We start from the raw sequence: 16,811 nt of genomic DNA on the forward strand, positions 1-16,811 counted from the left end.
TCTCAGAGCCTCGTTGGCTGAGCAGGAGGATTGACAGTGTATCAGGGCTCCTAATTGAAAAGTAATAAAATCTCTGAGCAAAACTGGCAAATGAAGGCCTCCAGCCAATTTGTCAGCTTGCAGTCAACTCCGAGGAGCCGGGCAGAGCAGCAAGCCATTAAAAATAGTCTGATAATAGCTGTTAAAACATTTTACGGGCACTGGGGATGGAATGAAAACAGCACAGCCAAACTCTTTGGGAGTGAATGCAATCAAATCCATCTTGGCCCAAAGGGACAGAGACAATGGGGCAGAAAGCTGTCAAAACAGACAGGAGCCAGTCTGTGCTGCAGGCCACAGGGCTGGGTGGGCTCCACATCCCATGCCCAGGGATGCTGCAGAGGTGCCATGGAGGGGACGTGCTCCCCTGGGAGGTTGTTCCCATCCCCTGAGCCAGCCCTTGTGCTGCCACCTCACCCAGCACCACTGGCAGCTGCTTCTGTCCTGGTGCTGAATGCACAGCAGAGGGAGAGGGAGGGGTTTGGGTCCTGGGAGGGAGGCAGGGTTAGGGGTCAGCAGGACCCCAGCACATACAGGGGAGCAGACCCTCAAAAATTAATCCTCTGTAGGAAAAACTTCAGTGTTTATTCAGTGGGGTTATAGTGAGGAAAATTGCCAGCTACAGCTGAATTAAGTATTGCTAGCAGCTAATTGAAATGTTACATGTTTCAATTTGACTGATTTCTTTCCAGTGAGTGATGTTATTTATACAGTTTGTATATAGATAATGACAGACTATACAGAAAATTTAAAGATTGCTACCCAGTGATCATTACTATGTGAGAGCGCTGACACAAATGAGGTATTTGGAAAGACATGCCATCCCTCACAGATAAATATTGAATAGAAAAACATATAAGAGAACATTCTCACTCTCATTTAAAACTTTTTTTTTTCTTTTTAATTAAGGATTTTTCGGGTTTTTTTTTCTGGTAAAGAGGGATTTTGTTTTAAAACAAATACAGTTACCATATACTCCTGCTGCGGAAAACTGCATTTTTGTGTCCTTTCAGCCACATTGTTTCAAGGCCACCCAGTTCCCCTAGGAGGCTATAAACAGGGGAAGGATTTAAATCCTATTTTCTTTGTCGAGGATTTGGCAAGAACCCATATAGTAGGAAGCTGAGCACAGACAAAACCAAGTGAAAGGTGTCCTTTAATTCCCCAGCGGCTGCTAGAACAAAACCTGCTCCCAGCAGGGTCCTGGCTGGCCGCACCCAGGCTGGCGTGGAGGCTTCATTTCAACTGCTGAATTCGGTGTAGTTTAGTTAACCATGTTGAGATTAATTAATTAGCCCCTAGGAGTTAGTGCCCATAAACGTCACCCAAAGCAGAGAAGTGTGAATACGTTGAGGCTGTTAATTCACCCAAAAATGGCAGCTTGTAATCTAGGCAGAGGAAATTCAGTCTCTCCATCGGGATGACTGGCAGCTCCGACGCACTGTCGGGTTACTGCCTCTGTGACAACAAACTACATATCAATTTAACTTCTTAGCAATGCTTAAAAGAGCATCTTTTTATTTCAGTGAGGTAGCATTTAAAGTTGCTGTTAGGGAAAAAAAAATTGCCGTGGGGAAGACAAACATTGGCATTTGGAGAAAGAACAACGTAACTGGTGTGATACCTAGAAAACCTAGTAAATGTAGAGGAAAAAAGCTGTAACTTCATTAGAATGGCAGAATCTATTACAATTAACCACAACTATCTAAATAGGAGCTAATTTACTTATGTGAGCCAAAATTCTGTTAACTCATAGCCTGTTGTAAGATGCAGAGTGAACTCATACGTTTGTGTTCTGGTTTTAAGTACAGAATAAATGCACTATAATGAGCAGTTGACAAGATGTTAATTCTAAAATCTTTTGCCTAGATACAATAATATAGTCCATAACTGATGCAAGTTGACAATGGGAGGTGAAGTGTACTGTATAGCCTGCAAAGAGAAAACTTAATGGCAATGGAGGGAAGAGGAGATACTTGGCTTTCATGCTTCATACTGTATATTTTTTTTCTGTTATATTTGTCAACTAAAATGTCTTATATCTCTCTAAATGGTGTCTTTCTCTATATGTATAAATGAACAGATGCAGATAGAGCTCAAAAGCATGGCATGGATGAATTTATCTCTTCCAATCCCTGTAACTTTGACCACGCTTCACTCTTTGAGATGGTTCAGCGCCTCACTTTGGACCACAGACTTAATGATTCCTATTCTTGTCTGGCAAGTATATTCTTTGGTCTCTAGTGATATAAACATCAAGCAGCAAAGTCAAAGCTAGTGTGACTGGGGGCTGATCCCCCTGTTGCTGGAAGATTGACTTCTGTTTACTCCAGGTTTGAATTTGGCCCAGAGGTGTTTTCTTTTGAGAGGCTGCCCGCAGTGAACTGACTGCTGTTCTTCTCCAGTCGCACTGTCTTTTATTATTTCTGTTTGCAATGTTTGAAATGTTTCTTCCTGCAAAGAGAAACTCCAGTGTGGGAATGTGAAGTAGAGAGCAGTGTTTTGCAGCCTCCTGCACTGCCTTCCAGAGTCTTCTGGATGAAAGAACAGGGAAAAGATGACTGTCTGGTACCACCTCCCATGTCAATGGAGTCCCACCAGGAATAACTGTGGCCCAGCTTTGTGTCTCTTTATGAGCAGGGGTCCCAAGCAGGTAACAGATGGGACTGTGTGGATAACTGCAGTGCTGCTGCAGTCTGTCCATGCTCACATAGTTGCATGCCCATCCTGAGTACTCCCATGAGCAGCAGCAGTTGCAGCTCTTTGCCCACCATAGGACAGTGGCACTGAGGTGTTCCAGGACAGCTTGTAGCCTTTGGCTGGGGTGCAGTGCTTGGGGGTTTTTATGTACTATAAGGGCATAGATAACAAATAACCAATAACAATGCAACCTGAGCAATTAATTTTTAGCAGTTTCAGTGAGGAGGATGACGAGGCTCTTAGTTTTTGAGAAAACAACAGGATTAATCCTTTCTAGAGCGTCCTGAAACACGGGACATGTCCTGAACATGGCATGGGACAGATTCTGACCTGCTGCCCTCCTACTGTTGCGCAAGGTGGCACACTGGGGTATCATGGTGGGCTCCTTCAGCAGAAAGACCACGCTGTGCCAAGAGCCTTTGCCAGCTGTGCAGTCCCTGGAGCTCCTGAGTGCCTTGCTGTTAAAAGCAGAAGCCTGGGAACACAGCTGAGCAGTTGGCAAGGAGTCTGTCAGTCTCAAATCCTGCCCTCCATGTCCCCCTCCACCATGGTACTCCTCTCACTGCCCTGCTCCTTGTACCACACACAAGGGCCAGTCCCCTCTGAAGGACTGAGGTCCAGTAAATGCCACTAGCAGCAATGAGTTGTCATCTTCCTGAGGAGAGGCAGGATAGGAGGAACAGTTGTGGACATCCCCTGAGGTAAGGATGGGGTGGGGGAAGGCTGCATTTTACCTGCAGATACCCAAGTGGTACAAGTAGGCTTGGTGGGAGCATTGTCAGACCTGCAGCAGGTTCCTCACTGGTTCCATCAAGGTCCTTGCTCTGGCAGGCAGTGACTTTGGCATGCAGCTTCTGCTCCCCACGCATGGCTGACCCTAGGAAGACCATCCCCATCCATGCATGTCTGAGAGGTTGGCTTGCTGCTGGTTTGTCTCTGTGCAGTCTTGGGCCTGGTGAGAAAGCTGTGGCCATTGAATTAAACTCATGGAGAGGTGAGAGGCCATCACTGAAAATGATTAACAATGTTTTTCTTCAAGAAACCCACCAGCCGCACTTCTGCTTGTTATGGAGATGTTTAGGCCCTTGCTAGAAGCTACCAGAGCGGTGGAGCTCCCCTCAGCACCAAGACTCATCCTCTTCAGAGTGGAGCATCACCAGTTAACCATCTTCTTTCAAATCACCCATTGCAGTGTTGTAAGGAACAGAATAATGGCCTGTGTTCACCTATGCTTGGTTTCACGTGCTTCTTGACTTACTTTGCCATGTTTTTGTCCTGATTACGGTGTAAAAACAGACTGTCCTCAAAAACTGCAAAGAGCTGCCACTATTCTTGCTGTGTCTTTGGAATGTTGGTGATAGCACTGTGCTGAGTTGGCTGGAGGAGCTGTGAGCCCGTGGTAAGCCTGCTCTAGCCACTGTGTGCCACTGGGCAATTCTTGCTCCCTACAGGACATTCCATGCAAGGTCCCACAGGGTTTTGCCTCATCACACCTCTTGTTGTTTTCAAATATGAGCATGGAGGTGCCAGGAAAGACTTACCCTGGCGCAGAGGATAACTCAGCATTGCTTCCTTTCTGTGGAACCAGGTTAAACAACGCTATTGTGAGCCCAGTCACGGGCTGAGCCAGGCATCCCTAGGAAAACAAACAGCCTGGCTGACTCATCCCAGCCATGGCAGAAGTGATGTTTACTGGCAGAGAGCTCTGTGCTGGGGAGGGGGAAGAACACTTTCTGCAGAGCTTGCAGAGGGGTCTTGCCCATCATCCACAAATTGATAGTATAGTCACACTCAGAGGATTTCCTGGACTTTTGAGAAGACAATTCAGCTGTTCCGGCTTGGTATGGACCCCACACATGCGTGGGTCTTCATTCTTTTCACTTGGACATGTGTGTTGTTTCTGAAACTGCCCTCCAACTCTTCCCAAGACTTCCCCGTCCACTGCCAGCATCCAGCTCACACAGCCATCTCTCTGCTGGAGCTGTATTGCCCAAGATGTGTCAGCATTCATATAATTTCCATTATATAGCACAACACAAACCACAGGACAGTCTTCAAAGTACCCAGCCTAACTGAGATGATGTGAGGGAATCAGGTTAAGAGATCCATGAAGCAGGCCACCAAGATTAAATTGTCTTAGATTTCCTAAGATAAATGGTAATTTCCCTCAAAAACTGTTTTTCTCAGAAGTTGCATTTGCCTAGTAGACAACTGGCCTATGTGTCACCAGCCCTGACCAAGCCTTGCTTTTCCCAGCTCCAAAGCTCCCCTGGCATTCCCTGCTGGTGCCTGGGACATGTCTCCTTATCAGAGCAGTTCAGCTTGTTGAACACAGTCAGTGGAGCTCCTTGTGCTCTGTGCCCTTCCTCCATTGTCCCCTCCAGGTTTCCTCATGTCATTGGAGACAATCTGTGAGGCCACACTGAGCTGCGCCTATCTGCACTGGGGACAGACACCCCATGTCAGCTGCCACTGTCAGCTGCTTTTGCCAGGCAAATCTTCATCAAGAGCCAGGCTCTGCCTGAAGATCTTGGGGATCTGTTTGAGTACTGCTTTTCATCAAACCTTGGGGGTTTTTCTAGGGCTGTGGGGAGTAGCATTTACTTGCTCCAGTGGATCCCCATTCAGCAGCAAGTGTTTTATTTCCTACCTCTGCCATGCAAGGGAAGACCTCCTGGTCCTCCTGTGGCTCTGGATCTGCTGCCTGTGCTCTCGTAAGGTCTGGGGCTCATCACTGAACCTCTGATCTCTGCTCATGCTTCCCCTCATGGCACCATGGCAGCGATTATGGATGTTTACCATCATCCCTTCTGTTCTCCTGAGAACCAGCACATCGCAGAGCCCAGTTCAGGGGAGCAATGTGGCGTGCTCCAGATCGCTGGGTTCATCCTCTGCTTCCTTTGCCTCAGACTCCAGTAAAATCAGTGCCAGCCTTCCCATCACTGTCAGTAGAGCCAAGATTACACCCCATAGGGAGAAATGAGTTCTTTCTTTGTACTAGGTGAATATAATAATTTCAGCTGCACTTCTACCCCTATATCCAAAAGCAGAGCAATCATGTCATTTCCATGTTTTTACCATGCCTGATCACTTACACGAAGAGAGACGAGAGATGGTCTAAGGAGTAACAGACAACATAAAGAACTTCAGAATCAAGCATAATACCTCCAACCCAAAAGCAAACAAAAATACCATCAAAAGTGGTGAAGGCAAATATACCCCTCCCAAAAAATAGCCTTCCAGAGGGCTGTCCCATCTGCATTGTTCTGTGTCTTCATTTTGAAATGTGCACTTCTAGTGATCCCAGCACTGTAGCTACTCCCTATATCTATCATTTTCCCCTCATTATTTTAATTCTTTTCTCAATCTGTTTTGGAGTTGGCCCAATAAGGATGAGCAAATCCTTCTCTATGTCTTTGAGCTCTTAATTGATATTTCTTCAACTCTTTTCAAAGCAGCTATTTTGGCATCTAGAAAAGATTTGGTGTCATCTGAGTGGTAGAAAATATATTTTAATCTTTCACAGCAGTGTTGTTTCTAAGATGTAGCATTTGGGGTAACAGATGGGGTGGCAAAGAAGTTGCCTATAGGGGCAGTGCTCTGCCTCAACTACTCTCCCGCCCGCTGCAGGAACTTTTCAATTAAACGATGAAAGATTTTGCAGCTTGATGCATTCCAGAGCTGCGTCTTAGCAATTGTTTAGCACCCAAATTTCCATGTAAATATTGACGATTTTACAGCGTTTTGAAAAGCAATCTATGAGATTATTCTTGTTCTCATTAGCCCCTCTCCTGAAGGCAGAGGCACGCTCCACTTCGGCTGTCCCAGGACCTTCACCAGAGCCATCCCCTTGCAGGGAAGGGTGTCGTCCTTTGGGAGTCTGGACATTGTACCACAAGCCTTGTGTCACCAGCCCCTCAGGCACAAAGAAATGGTCTGTGGTTCCTGGATGTGTAAGGGAACCCTGCTTTTGAGCAGAGCTCCCCTTGTTTCGGTGCCAAGGAGCTGGCGAAGTCAGAGCATGTCGCCAGCAGCACGCAATAGGGACAATGGGAAATGTCCCTTTCTGATACTGCAGAATTGCCCTTCTCCATCTGCAGGATGTTCCTACCTGCCAGATGCAAGAGGAGTCCTTTTTCAGTGTAATCCTCTGTCCTCTTCCCCCAGATCAATCTTGTGCTCCCGGCCAAATGTACAATCCTATCCCCAGACTATTGTTTCACACTGTTTAAATAACCAAACCTTGTCATCTCTTAAAGATGTCTTTTTTTTTCTTTGTATTTTTTTGCTAGGCACTGACATGAACTGGCCTAACTTTTCAGCATTTTAAATTACATTTCCCTTTGATGGTAGCATAATACATTTTTGCTAACGGTTGCAATGAGTATATGCTGTGTTTGAGTAATGATGTGCAGACTGTATTGTTTGAGTGACCTCTCTCCTTTTTCCTTAATGTAGCCTTAGGTTTGTATTTCTTTTTATTAGAGCAGTTGACCACTACACCTCCAAATCTGATAGACTTTGTATTTAATAACTTATATTTAAAATCAAGTCTCTTTATTTCTAAACAGGGCTGGTTTAGTCCTGGCCAGGTCTTTGTGCTAGATGAGTATTGTGCACGTAATGGAGTGAGAGGCTGTCACAGACATCTCTGCTACCTCAGAGATTTGCTAGAGCGCGCAGAAAACGGAGCTATGATTGACCCCACCTTACTTCACTACAGCTTTGCCTTTTGTGCATCACATGTTCATGGCAACAGGTAAGGAATTCTTTTTGGCTAGCAGTGCCCTGCCTACCAGAGATGACTTTGTCAAATACAGGTTTCCTTGGATAATGCAGAACAGTCCCCAATTTGTTTTCACAGTGGATGTTTGGCAGCAGCACTTCTAGTGGCATAGTCGGTTTGTTTGTTTGTTTCATTGCTTGTTTAATGTAAGCAGTAAAAATGCACATAGAGGATCCAGAAACGAAGGTTTTTAACTTACTTGCCCAGGCACTTGCTAAGATGCAGTTCTGAACAAGATACAGTTGCAGTCCCTGTGACTGTCACGGGTTGAATAAATAGAAGTAAATGATACACCGTGCTGATTTAATTGCTGTGCAAGAGGATCTGACAAGTTGTAGCAGTGAAATTTTCAGCAGTATCAAACTTCAGTGCTCAGAAGGGCTTTAAGCCCTTGGGCACCCATGTCTTATTTAAAGCCCACGTGACATCAGTTCAGAAATTGCTTAGACATAACTGGAAATTTTATCTTACTCTGTTACAAAGCAATTTCAGTTTCAAAAGACGACAGTTCTTTTCTCTCAAATATGACAAACCTTTGATGGGAGGAACTGGAGCTGTGTTTCCCCCCCCCCTCCATTTATTTTGTTGTTTGTAGATGCTGTAGCATCTATTGCAGCTTCTTTTTCTGCTTTTTTTCTGTTAATTTATATTGTATACTTTGAGATATCACTTTGTATCTTACATATTTGGCTGAAGAAAGGAATGCTATAAAATAATTAGGTGTTTTCATATACCTCTGGTAAATACCACCCTGATTTACGACATGCATTGCCCAGGTTTCACATTGCAAGGCTGTTGCTTGCTTTTGCAGTTACTTTCATACATCTTGTCATGGAAACCAAGTTTTGCTTCCTTAGTTTCTTTTTTAGTTCTGACTTTCCGTTGCTCATTCGTTCTTTCTTTGCCAATTGTTATATCATTTCAGTTGTTTCCTTTCAACTTAATTTCCTTTTGTTTTATTTTGAGGTTTTTCATGCTTTCTTCTTATTTCTTTCGCTTCTGCTGCCGGCCTTGCCCCCCACATTTCAATCATTCCCCCAAGCCAACTCATGGCAGAATTACTTGGTGGGTCACAGCCAAGTGCAGACGGTGAGGGGGGCAAAGCCTCTGCTGCTGAAACGGAGACAAAAAAGGATTCCAAAAAGGAGTCCAAAAAAAAGAAGGAGCCCAAAACCCAGCCGAATCCAGAGCCGAAAAGGTAAGTGGAAGTGTGCAGTGCACAGGAGTGTGTTGCAGAGGGCTCCTCAGTCACTGAGCACCCTGGGCAGTTGCACCCCCATGGCTCAGGGACACCTGACTCCAGCATTGGGGTCACATGCTCTCCTGGGAGCTGGATAGCTTTTGGGCACCCAAGTCCCATAGGGGATCAGAGACTTAGGTTTCTAGGTGTGTGTTTAGAAGATGGCTCACATGGTGTTTAGGGGATGGGACCAGCCAGTGAAAGTGGCTGCCCCGTTGTCCTTTGTCCTAAGCAGGACTCAGCTGACAGCTGGTTTGGGAACAGGACTTGGCTCAAAGCCCATCTAACAGAGGGGAGGTGGGATACTCATCATAGCTACTCCATGTACCTTTGCACAGCCAGGGCTGAAGCTTTCTTTTCATCAGGGCTGGTGACAGGAGGTATCTGATGGTATGGGCCAAGGTGGCAACCTCCCATTCCCTCTCCATGGGGGAGGGGAGTTGTGGGCTCAGGAGAATGGCATGCTTTCAAGCCAGTCCCATGCTGTACAGCTGTCCAGGGCTGTGTGTGGCTGCTGCGCTGTATGAGGGGCTGTTGGGCAATGCCAGAGGGGCAGTTTGGCCATGGATGGGCTATTCCAGTCACTCATTTAAAATATTCCAAGAAAGGAATGAGGTGTCTTGCTATGGCTTAGTTGTCTCTAGCTGACAGTTGACTTCACATCGGAAAGCTGAAGGTTCATGTTCCTTCTTGGTCTGTGCTGTCTCTCTGTTGCCTGGGGATTGCAGGAGGCTCTGTGTGGGAGCTGCAAGGCTGCAGCATTGCGCGTTCCCACCAAGGGCAGGCTCTGCTTAACACCCAACAGTTTGCCATGGAGTCTGCGGGGTGCAGCGTCTGGCTTTTGCTACCAGAAGGTCACAGAAAGGGACCACAGGAGGTCTCGGAGGAAAACGCGACTGCTTATCTTTCGTGTCTACTCTCAGCAATCTGAATATCTGACTGGAAGAGTCACGATTTCATTCCAGAGAGCTGTTGAGGCCACATGCATCGTGCATTTGCGAGCTGGCTGGCAGAGAGCGATGGAAAGCCACTGTTTACCCGTGCAGTCCTTACTGGCAGTTGCGATGCAGTAAAGCCGTGCTCGCTTTAGCTCTGTCCCTCCCTCCCACCTGCTGTGTCCATGCATTGCTCATTGCCTTATGACTGGCCCTGCTCTCCCCAGGAAACTTAGAGCTCATGGCAGAAACTTTCCGTGTAAAAGTTGTCAAGGTGGCACACCTGCCCCGGGACCTGGCGCAGCACCCAACAGAACATCCTGGAGTGGCCACATATTGCATTGTTGTTGGGATGCACAGTGGTCTGCGAAAGACTGAGTTACAAGACATTTTTGTGTTTAACAAAGGCTTCTTTTTCCACCAAATCTGAAAAAGTGTTGATTTTCTTCATAAAAAAGAGTTCCTTCACTTTTAGACAGTAAAAACCCCTGAATGGGTGGTTTAGCTTTCCCCAGGATGAAGTTGGCTGTCAGACAGAATATGCCACCCAGTAATGAAGGTCGAGCAGAGAGATAATTTCATGTGGCTATCAATCTCCTGTATTAGCAGCAGACAGTGATGGAGCTGAGGTGGGCTGTCTGTTTGTATCGTGTTTGCATAAGGTCAGGCAGCGAGACAACAGTCGCTCGCAGTCAGCGGGAAGTGCAGGCAGGCTGTGGATGCCGAGGACAGCCTGAAGGTCAAGGCTGACAGGATGACAGGTGTCAGTGTGGGGATGATGCCTCCTCGCCCGTCCAACCCCGCCTCGGCAGCGCTGCCGTGCCGCAGCCAGGACGGGAGCAGGCAGGCTGCTGGTGGAAATGCAGATCTAGCTTGGGGCTGGCCCTGGGGCTGCAGCAGGTGAAGTGGTCAAAATGGGATTTTGTGGACAGTTCGGAGCCCTGTTGCCCTGCTTGTCAGAGTTTGGTCTCCCCTCTCCTTTGGGCTCATGTATCTTATTCAGACCCCTGACATGATCTCTCCATACCAAGGCTGTAAATCGCTGCTATTTGCATGACAGCCCACATAATTTTTATTTTAATTTCATTTTTTTCACAAGTAGAAATGGAGTTAAATGTAGATTACTTGCCCTGAGTTTCATCTCCTGAGACATCTGACTATGCAAATGCAGGGTGTGAGGAAAACAGGGACTACCAAGAACAATATCCACATGGTTTACTGTCCTTAGGTACTTGCTTTTCACTGAGACTGAGGAACTTAATGCTTTTTAATTGTGGTCTCTCATTAGTTGATAATGGAGTTTTGTCCACTTGGTATCACAGGATGCCTTTTGCAAAGACCTATCATTATGAAAAAGTATTATTTCTGATGTATTTACATAGTTGACAGATAGTAAAGATGCAGAATTATCCAGACATCCAACAACACGTGGTATGTTTATTGATGTCTCTTTGCTTTTGGTGCCACCACTATGTTGCTATTCTTTATCAATATTCCTCCAGAGAGCTAGCAAAGACAAGAGCAGGAACAGTTTTGAAAAGACATTCACATCATAAAATTGTGAAAGGGTTTAAATGGCCACCAAGATCTTTCCCTGCCTTCCCTCTCCCTCTGTCCTCATGTCATGAGGGCTGTGGCAGTACTGCCAGTGTTGTTTGACACACAGAGAAGTGATGTGTTAGAGGAGCCTCACTGCTTCCCTGTCCACACATGAGAGAAGTATTGTGGAACAGAAAGTTGAGCTCAGCTTTTCTAGGTCTAAAGTTAGTGCTTAGATCTTGAGCAGTGGCTCCTGTACCTTGCAGAGAAGTGGCTTTCAGGAATGGCCTTGGTTTCACTTGTGTATTTTTTTTATTTAGGCAGAGAATAGCATTATTTTTAAAGTTAGCATCATTAAAAACTCTTTTTGTGCTTGTTAATCCCAAACTTTTAAAAATCTGAGTTAAATATTGATCATTTGCATGCTCAATATTAGCAGACTGAGCTTACCAAAATCAGGATGTTGGACTGAATTCCCTTCAGCCTAATAACAGCCAAGTATCATAATCTTCTGCAAGTTGTTCGATGACTATTTACCTAGGGTTCAAGCAGCTACAAGTCTCTGTTAATTAATTTGGTATATTAGTGACTTCCCTTTCTTCTGTAAACTGTATTTTATGGCCTCAAATTTGTTTTCAAGAAAAATCAATTTTGTTAACGAATGTTACCATTAGCTTTCATTACTGTTTTTACAATTGTAAACCCAGCAGAAATGTGCTATTGTCATAAGCCTTCAGGAACTGAAAACTCTACGTGACATACCTGCAATATTCTCCATTGTATTGTAATTGCATATCTGGTCTGTTTCACATAAAGATTTCCGCACAGCTAGTTGAAACAAAAGAAATACAGGATTATTTTCATCCCTCAAGCAGTAAATACACTTTATCATGATATCTTCCTGTGCTCCCCTAGAGCTCAGTGTTGGGTTTCTGGTTCAGATGCCTTGCCCTGGCAGCGGTAAGGCAGGTTCAGTCTGGCAGGGTGTGATGCCCTGCCCTGTGTCCCATCCAGTGCCACCATCAGCCCGTGGTGACACAGCCGGTGCTCCCGCTGTCTGTCGGATGGGATGTGCTCCTGCACTGAAGGGCTGGGCTGGCAGCCACCAGCAGGTCACCGGCTCAGCGCAGGAGGCTGACAAGATTCATCACAATGGGTGTAGGATGGCAGGGCTCAGGAACCATCCGGTGCGTCAGCGGTGCAGATCACACATGAGAATCAATGAGCTGTGACTCGGCGCTGCGGCGTGGAGGAGAGCCCGAGTGGAGGGAAGGCAGGAGTTGGGAGATTAAATGGTTCCCATGCTCGGCAGGACCTCACGGGCAGCTGGGGCAGCCCAGGAGCGCTGGGGTGAACAAAGGGCTTCTCACCGACATTTCCCACACGGTGCGAGTGCCCAGAAGAAAGGGGAGTTGGGGAAAATCGATGTTTGCTGAATACACTTTTTTCCTTGGGCTGTAGGCAGGTGGACTCTTTCAGCTCTGGTCTGCTGGGGGAGATGTGCGAGGCAGCCGTGATCCTGCCCACATCCCCAGAGCCCGTCCTCGTGCAACCGGTGGGGCTGTGCAGGCAACTCCTCCAGCGAGGGCTCCTGCGAAAGCCTCTCCTGACACATGCCGTCCAAGGCACTAATCATCGATGTTTACTGTATAGCTCATATGTGCTGCACCTGGCAACCAGCAAGGGAGCTGAAGGCAGCACGTGTTTTATATTTGAGTTGTTACTTAAAAAATCAAATTATTTGCATCAGTTTTTGACATTGTTTTTTTTCCCTTGGCTCTGCATGCCAGGGCTCACAGTGCGTGCAAAGATCTGTTTGCTACGTGTAACCAATATTTTCCCCAGTAAAAAAAAAAAAAGTGTAGACAAGTTAAACATAAAAGGTGTAAAAGATGATATGTCTTTTCATTTAGAAGCCGACGTGGTATTTCATAGAGGCTTATGTCAAAGAGATTAACGCGCTGGAGCTATACTGTATATTTATAATTGCATACAAATGCATGCTATTGCTTCATATATTAGTCTTTGTTAAAAAATCATTTTGATATATTTGTTTTAACAGCATAACTAGCCCTGGGGGCACCGGGTATAATTAGAAAAGGGCATGGGGGGAGGCGGGACTTGTAGAATAAAGCAGTGGCCTTAGGATCACAGGTCCTAATTATAATTTATAATTAACCCCGGAATTTGCACAAACCATCTAAGCTAAACAAGGACTATCATTTTTGCTGTTTAAATTGCAACCCTTTTTTTTAATTTCACCACCTGCTTTGTTGGTGTTGTTGTTTTTGTGGTTTAAAACTTAAAAACATGGGGGGATTAGGAAAGTGGCATTTAAAACTTTTCATATGAAATATTTACTGTGGGAATTTACTAGTTTAGAGCCAACACAGTGAATCTGCAGCAGAAGGAGTGATCTGAAACTTGTTTACTTATAATTAAAAATCTCGTTAGTTATTTTTCTTGCCTTTTTTGCCCTTCTGCTTCCCTCTCTGCCCACAGCTTCTGCCATACACCTCAAATACCCGTGAGCAGGAGCTGTAGAGAATTGGATGGAATTGTGTCTCCACACAGAAGGAGACATTAATGTTGTTTGTACAACTGAATTCATAGACCCGAACCCATTTCGTCCCTCATGCATTTGTATACACCTTGTACATCCAAAACTTCTGTTCCACCCTTTTGCTCTCCTCTCACTTCTCATCACTGCTTCAGTGCAGTAGTGATATAGTTGTGGACTGTGAGAAGATCAGTTCCTGCAGCTTCGAGAGATGCTGTTCGCTGGAGGAGTTGATGCTTCTGTACATTAGATCAAATAGCTGGTATCAAAGATGAGCTGGAGACCTTTGCTGAAAACAAAATTGCCAATAAACATCAGAATGAGCTGTGCAGCTTGAGCTTCTCCTGGGAATTTTTCAGCCCCATCATCTATGTACCAAAATTGTCTAGAGCACAGAAGTGAATCTTAAATTACAGTGATGCTAAGCTATATACCCTTTGTGTTCTTGCAAAAGGGAAAATAAATATGTTCCCTCAGAAAGATTATATTTTCAAAGTATATTTGACTTGAATATTTAATTAGGTTTCAAAATTATCAAGCTAATAAATTAAGTGGAAGGCTTTGGGTAGTGTTTTTCCAGTTCTATCTATATCCTGCATTTGTCACTAATTAATGAGTTTCTAATGCTTCAGCTTCTGGGAAGATGAGCAACAAAGATTAACATAACTAGTAAATCCAAAGATGTGCAACTGGGTTATAGTATTTGAAAATTGACAAAAACATCGGAAGTATTATTATTTGTGACATGGCTCAAGATGGGGGATTGTGAGGAAAGCAAAGATGACAGAACTGGTGCTAACCACTGTGACAACAACTTGAAAAGCAGCCGACATGACATCTTTCCTATCATGCTGCCGAAAATGTCAACTTTGTGAAGGACAGTGAGAAAATGGTTTGCCGAAAATCTGAAAGGTAGATTCAAGAGATGCTCATCATGTCAGATGCAATATAGTCCACAGCTGGGTGAGAAAGGGAGTCCTTGCCGTGGTGATGGCTCTCGCTTGGCAGGTCCTTCCAGACATCCACACTGCTCCAAAAATGGCTACAGCTGACCTGTAGATTGTCTCAAGTTGGCATGAGACATGAGAGCAGCTTGTGCTTACTGCCTGCATGGAGGGACTGGTGGCCAGAGCCACTGGGTTTGTGTCCTGGCTCACACGAAAGGGGAAGACAGAAGGATTAAGCTTTCATGGTGTGTGTGTGTGTGACATAGGGGTTTAGTTGGCATCCCTTCAGGTGTCGTGACTTGGGCAAAAGCCACATTGGCCAGAGCTTTTCCCTCCAGAACCTACTCTTTGTGTGGGTAAGTGATGCTTCCAGAGCTGGTGCTGCCTGGCCAGGACACACCTGATGCTGTCAGGTCAGCCTGTGCTGGGCGTCCACCGTGAGTTGTTACATGGTGAGTAACAACCATGTTACTCACATGAGTACAGTGAGAAGCTGAGATTCACGTGAGAGGGCTGCGACCCAGCCCGAGCTGTCAGATCCTGCTATTAAATCTCACTGGTTGAGGTTATTGACCTAGGAAAGGGTAACACAATTTTCAAACCGTTTCCAGTCCCACAGCAAATCTCTGCCAGGGCAGGCAGCTTTTACTCCCTCGTTTGTCAGTGTTGATACAATTAACCCAGTGACACTCTGAGCTGTTGTGGGTACAGGGCAAGGACCAAATGCCAAAAGTCAAATGAGGGCTTCAACCCTGCACCTTAATATATGGCATTTATTGTGATCTGCCTTGAATTATCTCTCTCTTCCTGGGAACAAACTAGGCACTGTGAGGTGCACAGTATCACAAAAGGCATGGACATCTCTATCTGAATATTAAATATTTTATGGAACTTTGGAATAAATTATATTAAGCATGTTAAGACATTAATTTTTGTTCAATATCTAATTTGGGTTTTTTGTGGCTTGCTCATTTTTTCAAAATAACTAGTACTAATTAGTTACTAATGAGACCAGATCCATACTTCCAAAACTGTTTATGAAATGTGTTCCCCAGCTGAGACATTTTATCCAAGTTTCAGCCTAAATCTTTTTTTCCTGTTTTTTTCCTTAATACACAACTGAATTTGGCAAATAATCAAAGAAAGATTCTGATTAAATGCTGTTTAACTTTAAATACATGCCCTGGTATTCAAGTATTTTTCTGTGTCCATGCTGCAAGTTTTATTTAATATATATTTAGCTTTAAAATTTTGCAGTAAATATCATCTACGGTTTGCAAGTTCCTCTTCCCAAATGTTTTAATGGTTTATTCACCTGTGTTGGAATATCAGAGTTCATATTTATGATATTAAGAGCTTACTAAATGTAGGGTCGAGGAGAAGAGATTGCACAGATTTTATAGATTTTAATTTTTTTATAGTTTTTTTTTTCTTTTTAAGTTTAGGGCCTTTGATTTTTTAAGAGGAAAATAAAGCCAACCAATTAACCCCTGACAGGAGGTTCATTAGAAGCTTTGTAATCCCTTGCCAAGTCTTTTGTAAAGCCAAACCAGTCTAGTACTGCGGATTTATGCAGCTTAGGCTGAACACTGGGGGAGGCCTTTAAGTAAGAACATTTGTTCAATTTTAAGATGTCTTACCTAAAGATCGCCTGTGCCAGCAGAGTTGCCCAGGAGTACACAACCCTTAGACGTTGCTGTGCAGTGATGGAAGCAGTGCCAGTGACTGTGTGCCTGGCCAATCCCTCTGGTGGATGGGTGGATCAGGCTCGCTCCCTCCTCTCGCCTGGGATGCTGCTGCACGGTGGGTTTTGCCGTGTGGGTGTGGGGGAGAAGGAGAGGATTGGGTAGGTTGGCACCAGCAGAGGTACGGGATGGGAGAGCACAGGGATCACGGCATTATCCAGCCCCCAGGAAGAGCCTCAGCAGGGATTGTCTGCACGCTGTGCTCTGTGAAAGATGAGAAGTACCCCAAGGCAGCAGGACCTGGGTGTCTCACAACACACTCCTGTGCACTCCTCAAATAGAGGGGCATCAAGTTGCCCAAGAAAATTTGAGATAAATTG

At 45.1% G+C, this 16,811-nt stretch overlaps 1 protein-coding gene across 13 annotated transcripts in view; it reads left to right on the plus strand.

Annotated features, from left to right (window-relative positions):
- CADPS (calcium dependent secretion activator) overlaps nt 1-16,811 on the plus strand; it is a 206,050-nt gene that overhangs the window by 118,299 nt on the left and 70,940 nt on the right. For 12 of the 13 annotated variants that reach the window (XM_077786151.2, XM_077786154.2, XM_021537248.4 and 9 more), the window contains exons 12-13: nt 2,123-2,259; nt 7,311-7,498. In XM_077786151.2, the coding sequence (XP_077642277.1) occupies nt 2,123-2,259; nt 7,311-7,498 (325 nt within the window). Of the gene's footprint in view, nt 1-2,122; nt 2,260-7,310; nt 7,499-8,567; nt 8,724-16,811 lie in introns of all 13 variants that reach the window. The other variant, XM_085590072.1, reaches the window with a different exon arrangement.

This window comes from Lonchura striata, chromosome 12, assembly GCF_050655825.1.
Source record: "Lonchura striata isolate lonStrDom1 chromosome 12, ASM5065582v1, whole genome shotgun sequence".
NCBI classification, from domain to species: Eukaryota; Metazoa; Chordata; class Aves; order Passeriformes; family Estrildidae; genus Lonchura; species Lonchura striata.